Genomic DNA, 9,354 nt, shown 5'->3' with positions numbered 1-9,354 from the left:
GGTTTGGCAGTTTTTGTGAAAACTGTGAAAAATGACATCGTCCACAATCGCCAGGAAATATTGCATTGGCCGTGATTGCCCACAAAATCAACCTACCACCCCCCCAGCATATTATTCATGTAATATGTTGTTTTAGAATGTCCCGATGCTTACCACAATACAATGACGATGTGACAGTCACTGCAGCCATAGATCGTGACTGAGTTACTGTTTGCTAGTGACATAGATGAAGTGAAGGCGCCAGTCAGTGAAGTGAAACTGTTTCTAGTAAGGTAACATTAATTAGTATTTCTAAACTTTTTGTAGAACACTACATATAATAAATCATGATGATATAAGTTACAATTTATATTGTATGTAAAATTTATATAATGTATTTAAATGTATATTTAAATGTAATATTTAGATTTATAATATGATAAATTCTATGATATAATTTACTTTCCACAGAATCTGCTATGTAAATTATACAGTATCTACCTCTCTGCCAATCACTGGTGAGGGGTGGAGCCACTGGAAGATGTCTGTGAAATCAGCTCTTCATGCTATGATCAAACCACAAAAATTGCTTTGTCTCACTGCAAGTAGACCCCTAGTTATAGAGGAAGGTGAAAAAGTGAATGAGCTGAGCTGCATTGGATCAGGTGGGAGACTTGTACACTGCAGAACAATAAATGCACATTTTTTAAAATTCTACTCTGAATTGCAGTTCATCAATAATTTGCATTTCTCTCCAATGTTGATCATGAGATTAGCACTTTCCACTGCTAATAAAATACACTGCACAGAAACCAAGCATAGCTGGGTTTGTTGTTAACATTTGTAGCAGAGTTGTACTTTGGGAAATAAAGAATTCCAGCTCATGGCATTTGTATCACCCTGCTCTTCTTTCAGTATGACTATCCGTTGGATAAGCACTCGATCCACATACTCCCACATAGGGTGACAATAATATGCGCTCATTTTCTAGAAAGGAAGAGAGGGGTCGTGTCATTAGGGAGCTGGGTTTCTCTTACTATAAAAATATGGAAAATTTTCCTCCTTTAAATCTCTATCAATTATGCTATCTGACACCTCTTCCCCCACACAGCTCCTTTGGGGGTTGGCAACCTGCAGTTTAGGAAAAGTGGCTGTATTGATATTTATGTTCTCTGTACAATATTGCCAACCCTGCACACTCCATGAAACAACCCCCCCTTTGCTCCCAACATCATGTTATTTCTCTGTAATTGATGGTGGGGGTTTGCTTTATGATTTAAGTTCCAGGGGAAGGCCGGTTGCCTCCAAAGTACGAGTGTAAATGATCAATCCTTAGACTTAAACACACAGTGGAAAAAAGTATCTTTCCCATCTACTCTACTTTTTCATCATACTCTAAGGAGTCCAGTCCCTTCTTCTCCCACCGCAGTTTCAATCCTGTTCCAAAATCTGCTCTGACCCCCTCTGTCTTGTCTTCCCCACATCACCCTGGCCCCAGCTCTGCTCCCCCTCCTCTTCCATTGACCTCTTTCACTGGGGCTCCATGCTGTCCTTGTGTCCCAAGAGCACCTTGTAAACAGAGTGGCCACTGTTTTCCTTGCAGGCATGGCCTCACTCTCATGGGAAAGCAAGAACCAGCCACCACCCTGGGCACAGCTTCTAGGAAAACAGTAGCCATCTTCTCTGCTTCCCTCCTTGACAGGAGCAAGAGATGACTACCATTTAGAGTACGGGACAACTCGCCCATTGGTATCCTTCATGTTTCCTTAAGACACTTTTTTTGACTCAAGGCACCCCTTGGAAAATGCCAACCTTTCATTTTCATTTTTTTTTGTCTACAGAAAAATACTAGAGTGATTCTTCTGTTGCAAAGAGCTCAGAAAGACCACAGCAGGGCAGAATGTTTTTAACACTATGGAGTCCTACATGAAATCTCTAGGTTTATCTTGCAAGTCATGTTTGCACACCTAACAGTGTGGCACCCCATGACACGCTTGAAAGCATCAAGGCACCCCAAAGGATGAGGCTGAAGTTGGTGGCTTATTCCCCATTCATTATTCCCAATTCCTTTTTTAAAGTGAATCTGTACCCAATACAAGCTTATTATTAATGAATTACACATCCTGGAGAGAGAATTTCATGAGCAACCAACTTCAGCCTCATGGCTATGGGGGCACTGTTAGTCAGCAGCGGTGCATGCACAAACTGTGCTTTGGGCTGGGCAAGACCCTGGCCAGAAATGTCCAGGAGAGTCCCCTGGAGCCACAGAGACAGGGAGTGGGGTGGTCCAAAAAAGGATTTCCAATCATAATCTCAGCCCAAAAGCCAGCTCCTTATTCAAGCCATTATACTTAGCCTGGGGGCTGGCAGCCTGGCACAGCCAAACTGTAGGATGGCCATCATCATTGCCAACGCATAGGGGGTGCATGTGCATCCCTTGAGATTGACAGTGCACCCCCTGCAAAAATGTCTATGAAATCTATCAAAGGTCTATGAACTCTATAGCGGCTGGACTCAGTGATCCCCCGGGGTCCCTTCCAACCTGAATGTCTATATGAAAAAGTGCCACTGATACTGCCGGTGAGCTCACCATGCCCCCACAACCTCCGGGGGCATGTGGCGTTCATGGCCTTCATAGAGGACATTTCTGTTTTCTGCTATTGACACAAAAGCCGATGCCTTTATGTCCTCTAGTTTTCTCTTCACCACATGGGGTTGCCACCCCACACCATGTCTTCCCACACCATGTCTTGCTTTCTGCACACTGTACAGGCAGTCCTTGGACTTACGACACAATTGGTTCCTGAAAACGATGTCTTAAGTCGAAACGTTGTAACTTGGATCCAATCTTCTCATAAGAAACAATGTAATACAAGTAGATTGGTACCTGAACCAAGGCCCAATACCCTATTTTCACCAAAAATACCCCCAAATTTTGTACTCGATCAATTATAGATGAGTAGCAATAGCAATCACATTGATTTGGAAGGAATTCTTTGAGGTGACTTTGCTGAACGTTTTGAACTTTTTGAAGGACTCCTGGCTGCAGGTTCTTCTGGTGTCCCGTCTGCTTTCTTAAAGAAAGTGTTCCAGGAAGCATGGACAGATGTTCTCCGGGGAGACGAGCGACGCAGCTAACTTGTTCGCTGACATGGTGTCGCATCGGATGAAGCGTCGTAAAGTCGAAACCAACGCCAGAAAGTTGAGACCGGGTGTCTATTTAAGTGCGAAATGTTGTCAGTTGAGAACTGTGCCTGTATTTCATTTTTCTCTTCAAGAGGACATCAAGGCGTTGGGTCTCATATCTGCAGAGGACAACTGGACCGTCCTCCGCGCCATGCTTTGGGCCGGCAGGACTCCTTGGGACAGGAAGCGTGGGGCAGGTGGAGAAGTCTTTGCTCCATCATCCCATCTGGATCTGTCCCTCATGTAGGGCTCCGTACTTGAGGCTGGACATTATTTTCCACAGGAATTTGTCTATACGCCTAGCTAACAACATCCTCCCTCTTTAGGAGGTGCCATTCACGCTTTCAGTGGGTCCAGATGATGTTGGAAAGAAGCAACCGGGAATACACAACCGCAGGCCTGCAGCGCAGTGACAGCCTCCCCTCGCTGACAGGAGCCGGCGCCGCCATTTTGATCCGGGCACAACTCGGCCTTCGGCGCCCCGCGCCCCGCACGCACTCCGCCCCCCCCCCCCCCCCACTTCTTTGTCGTTGTTTTTGTTTGTTTGTAGAAAAATGCCGGAGCCGCTGTCCCGAGGCGGCGCGTGCCGGCCCTGGAGCCGCAGCTCCGCCCCCGGCCCGGCCCGGCCCGCCCCGGCCGCCATGTCAGCGCCCCCCCCGCCCGGCCGCGCGCGGAGCCGGCGCCATGCAGCGCGCCGAGAAGGTGGTGCAGTTGCGGGGGCCGCCGGGCCGGGCGGTGCGCGTCGTGCGAGAGCACTACCTGCGCCCCGACGTGCCCTGCCGCAGCGCCCTGTGCCGGGCCGCCTGCGCCCGCGGTGAGGGGGCGGCGCGCGGGGGATGGGTCGGGGCACCGTTAGGCCTCGGCGTGGTCTGTTGTGACGGGGGGCCGCGTCACCCGCCCCGTGGCGTTGGCAGCAAGCGTGAATCGCGTTGGCGACACGTAGGGGTGCACGTGGGTGCGGGTGCACCCCCTGCACGAAGGTGCTGCCACCACCGCTGGCGGCGTCTGCGGGTGGGCCGTGATCCATGATCACGACAGTGTTGCCAACACCACTGGCAGCGTCTGCAGGCCGTCCATGATCACCGACGTTGCCAGGCGGCATTTGCAGGTGGTTGCCACCCCTCCGCCGACAGTGCCGCGGCCGCCTGCAGGAGCTCCCCGCTTACCGCCGCCACCTGTGGGAGCTCACCACGCGGCGCTCCTGACCCAGAGATTTCCGAAGGGAAACTCGCCCCTGTGGTCCATCAGAGTTGTTATATAACAACGGTGGAAAATACAGTTATTTTCCTGTAGTCCAGTAAAAGGTGAAAATGAAGAGCAGGCATTTCAGCGAGGTCTCCAGCCTGTCCAGTGGAAGTCTAAAAGGGTCAGGCCACGCTGCCGTAGGTGAAGCATTTTGGCCACGGAAAAAACCTGTTATTTTTCTGTAGTCAAGTAAAAAACAGTGAAAATGAAGAGCGGACCGTTTTGGAGGGGCCTCCAACCTGTCCAGTGGAACAGGCCCTGCTGTATGTCACAGGTGAATCGTTTTGGGAGGTGCTGTGAAACAACAAAAATGCAGCAGCAGGAAATATTCGGAGGACCAAGAGAAGCAAGTGGATAATAAAATGCTCTTCTGAAACGGACTCTGCTGGTGTAATGCCAGCACGTAACACCAGCAGAGCCTCCCTAGGCCTGAAGAAGGGCCTTTGTGCTCAAAAGCTTGCAAAGAACATTTTTCCACCTATTTATATTGCACCTACCCAAAGAATCTTGTCTGCCCATGTCCTTAGACTGACACAGCGACTGCCAACAGCCCTGCTTCCAAAACAGAAATGTGCACAAATAACCAAGGGCAGGGTTTAAATAGAAAAAACAGGAAAAGGAGAGAATTGGAAAGGGAAAGCGGTTGTTGCGAGGCTTCCCTGTAAATGGCTTATATGCATATAGGGACCGCAATAAATTGTTAAAGGACTTTCTGAGTGTTATGTGGCAAGCCACTACATACTACACCCTGTTTAAAAGGATTTTTTTTTTAATACAAATTTTGGCAAGATTATATCACGAGTTAAATCCTATAGATATCCATTAAGTATACTTGTAATGTGACTGAGTGGTTAACATTGAAACTTTTTTGAATCTGCAGGAGCAGCAGTTTTTGTTCAGTAATTAAATTTAATTATCCGTATTATACCTGACAATCTTAGATGTGGGAAGACTGCCAGCTCCTGTGATTTCTAGTTTGATGTTGTTTTGGATAGCACAGTGCTATGATGTACACAATAGATTATCTTCAGTTGACCTTTTATTAGTGTGTGTATGTGCGTGTGTGTGTGTGGGGGGGCGTTAATCCACTAATTTCTTTGCAGCAACATATTAACAATACTAGGTGATTAACATAGCAGATACAACAGGTTCAGGACAAAAAAAATAATGATTTTTCAGTTGAGTTTCTCACTCTGCCTATAGAAGTGTTTTCTAAATTGTTTGCCTAAATTCCCTACATTTCAGAACAAACCTTTTTTATATTTTTGGCCAGCTAATGAGATGGAGACTCAGTAGATACATATTTGTTGCCTAACATGTTGGGCAAGGTTATGCTTAGCATTCCCTGAGAGGTCTGGTGGCCGTAGAGATGTATGATGCAACTGCTTATGGACCCCCAGAGAGTAAGAGTCACATTACAGTCTCAAAACCAAATGCTGTCCTCTCTCATGTCTGATTCCCTTCCTCCTGACTTCAGCGTAAATTGTGCTATAGATCAGTGTCAGTATGTGCCTGTATATAATTGTTCTAGGTAATTCAGGAGGAAGGCAGACATTTGTTTTTGTTCCTGACTCAACATGCTGTGCTGAGCAAACATATTTCATGCACTAGGAGAGCTTGTCTGCATAAATCATGCATACAGATATTTTTAAATGGTATCCTGTGCCTACTCAAAAGTTAGTGTAATCTAGGTCTGGATGTTAGGTAAGGATGGCTTAACATGCACAGCCTATATAAACCTTGAAGTGACATTTCACTTTTCAAAGAATTTGCCTTCCAATCTGTTGCTGAAAGATTAGCTTTATTATATCTGTTTGGCCATCAGTTATAATACCGAGTTCAATGGTAGTTGTTGCCATGTCACTGTAAGCATGACTGGCCTCAGTGACTAAATAACTTACAAGGATCACTGTTAACAAGACAGATTGCATTGAATTGGTTCCTAGGAAACGTATGAAAGTCACTTAACTTGTCAAGATATGTATAGCATAAATATAATCCACCTACACTGCTGTGCGTGTAATGATTCAATGTTAATAATGGCATTAGGAACAAATGGATACAGAGGAAAAACATAGCTGAGACCCAGAGAAAAAAACTGCTTATGCTGAGGTTACCTGGAATGCCAATAAACTTAAAACAGTTCATGCTTGTGTATATTTTCTGATTTCTGCCCTAACTGTTTTTTCCAACATTTCAGATGATTTAGTCCAACAGAATGCATGTGACACCTTCCTTTAGGATAAATTAGATTTGAAAACTTTCCCATTTTGGAGAAGTGTCTTTTTTCCAAATGCATATGCTTATGTGCATATTGTTAATATGGGAAAAGGGCTCTAGGCAAGCCTGCCAGCAGTAAGTGGGTTGTTGGCTGGTAACAACATCTGTGGAAGCAATTCCTGGAAAGAATACACCCCATTGCATAAATCCATAGGAGATTTTGTATCAAATCTTTTTTAAAATTTTTTTTCCACAATAGCTGAGAAAATGTGTCTGCACGCTAAGTTGTATAATGAAATCAGACCTTTGTTCCCTTTCAGTTATTTTCATAAGATTATGTCAATATATAGAAGCCCTTAATCCCAGAAAGCAAAATGAAGCAAGGTTGTACCATATGAGACCTTAGAAAAATAGGAGGTTAAAGATGCGTATATATTTTTATTTTGTACAACTAGGATTTCCTAGCATGGCAGACATTTATTAATAAACCAGTGTTGCAAATGTTATTTACACATCTAAAATTTGAATTATGTTTCAGATGGGAAATTGTTGTCAGATGATGTGACTCACTATGTTGTCCCTGACTGGAAGGTTGTTCAAGATTACCTTGAGATTCTTGAATTTCCAGAATTGAAGGGTATTATTTTCATGCAAACAGCATGTCAAGCCGTGCAGCATCAGAGAGGTCGCAGGTATTTATCCGATAATAATTTACTACTCCTTCAGATTTTTAAAATGTGCAGGTATTAAAGTGGGAAGATGTATAAGTGTTTCAGCATAGCAATCTGAACTTGATAGAAGACCCTCTTTTATTTTTTGAATAAATCTTTCAAGAGTTGTAACGTAATTTTAGAGGGAAGAAATTGTGACTGACTTGATATCCAGAGGCATCATTTCCTATTCTGTTTTCACAAGACAGGAGCAGTATGATTACTGTTATTAATATGTAATCTAATGACCTCATGGCAATAGCTAAAGACACTATACCCATGTGGCATAATCTTTTTTCTGCAGTTTCCAGGCTGTAAATGTGTATGTCAGGATAGAGGGGCAAGAATTTTTCATGTCTGTCATTGGACCCACTGTATATGTAAGGTTACTAATGGGATTGGTTTAACCCTAGCACAGTAATTTAGTAAAATGAGTACTTTGCATGGGTACTATGCTGTTGCAACTTTTCTTTAAGAGGAACAGTTATCATATTACAATTTAATGTTTATATTACCATAGCACACAGGGGCTGCAGTTGGCACTCACTGATATTGTACAGATACATCTGAAGATGAGGTTTCTGTCCCAAAAAGGAGGCAACTTAAAGCCTTGATCAAGCTATAATTTATGTGCTTTGTACTTACTGTACCCTATTGAAAAAAAGTTGCCATATATATATATATAGAGAGAGAGAGAGAAATGCAGTGTATTTATTAATTGGGACATTCATTACAGAAGTTAAAGCTGACATTCTTTTGGATTAAAATGGTAATAAGTCATGATGACATGACTTGCTTCCAAGTGATATATAAAAATACTAAAATAAATACAGCGAGGAAAAAGCATCTGCTGAGTAGCTGGAGGTATTGACATTTGAACCAGCAGTATTAATATTATGTTTTAATTATTAAGATGGTAATCAGTTTTCCAATAACAGTAAAAATTGTGTTTAGCTTTATTTGGAATAACTCCTTAAAATAATGGATAGTAATTTGAAGTTTTTAATGCTTCCTACCAATCTCTAAAATTGTGTTTCAAATCCTCCCTTGAAGGGAAATATGGGTTTCTAATTCACAGAAAAGAGAGCCTGAGCAAAAGAGGTTTTATGCTGTTATGAGTCTATATTCTTGGAAAAGATTAAATCTCAGCTCAGTAGAAAAAATGGATGCTTAAAATAATCAAAAGTCTTTAGTGGAAAGGTATCCATCATTTAAACAGCAGCCTAAATGTTTATGCCACTTTACAGTCAAATAAAACAATATCCCTACACCAAAGATACTGCAATGAAAACTGTGGTTTATTTTAAGAAACACAGTAACTTTTAAATTTTTTAATAAAGTTTGCCTGCAAGTGAACTTTACAACTAAAGGAGTTAGAGGTGCACCGATGTTAGTCGCATGCTGGAATAGCACCAATAAAAGGAAAATTAACATTATCAGCAATCGGCTGTTTTTGGCCAGTGTAGCCACTAATGCCACCGATAAATGCTGCATGCATGCATGCAGCAGAATCATGCACGCAGCCAGGAGTGCAGCCTGTAAGCTTGGAGAGCAGCATCTGGCTGGTAAGTCTGGGGGGAGGAGCAGATTGAGGCCCGCACAGTGAGGAGGGAGTGGGGCAGGCACTGCCTGGCCAGAGTGTTACCCCAAGGGAGACATGTGCCCTACCTGGACTTGCGCGTGGGGGGGAGGGCAAGCTGTCTGCTATGGATTCAGGGCCAGGGCTACAATGGCCTTTTTCTGGCAGGGGTCTGGGCTGGGGCTGGGTTCCAAGTGGGCAGGGGCAGGGTGGGTGGCAGTGGCGCTAGGAGGGGTGGCTATGGGGTGGGATATGGCCATCCCAAAATTCACTGTAGCCACCCCTCCCAGCACCACCACTGCCTGCCCCACCTCTGTGAGCGCAGCCCTGGCCCAGCCCCCACACTGGGAAGAGGCTGGTGCAGCATCTGGCTCTGAGCCTGCAGTGGGCAGCCTGCCCTCACCCTGCTCACAAATCGGGGGGTGGGGGGGGTGA

At 44.4% G+C, this 9,354-nt stretch overlaps 1 protein-coding gene across 1 annotated transcript in view; it reads left to right on the top strand.

Moving 5' to 3' along the window:
- Positions 1-3,683: 3,683 nt before the first annotated feature.
- DIS3L (DIS3 like exosome 3'-5' exoribonuclease) overlaps positions 3,684-9,354 on the top strand; it is a 29,863-nt gene continuing 24,192 nt past the window's right edge. The window contains exons 1-2 of the mRNA XM_090029946.1: positions 3,684-3,979; positions 7,169-7,322. Of these exons, the coding sequence (XP_089886072.1) occupies positions 3,850-3,979; positions 7,169-7,322 (284 nt within the window). The 5' untranslated portion in view covers positions 3,684-3,849. The remainder of the gene's footprint in view (positions 3,980-7,168; positions 7,323-9,354) is intronic.

This window comes from Crocodylus siamensis, chromosome 15 (genome assembly GCF_052110815.1).
Source record: "Crocodylus siamensis isolate JL-2025a chromosome 15, ASM5211081v1, whole genome shotgun sequence".
In the NCBI taxonomy this organism is placed as follows: domain Eukaryota; kingdom Metazoa; phylum Chordata; order Crocodylia; family Crocodylidae; genus Crocodylus; species Crocodylus siamensis.
The sequence above is the reverse complement of the archived record's forward strand: the minus strand, read 5'-3'. Positions and strand labels throughout refer to the sequence as shown.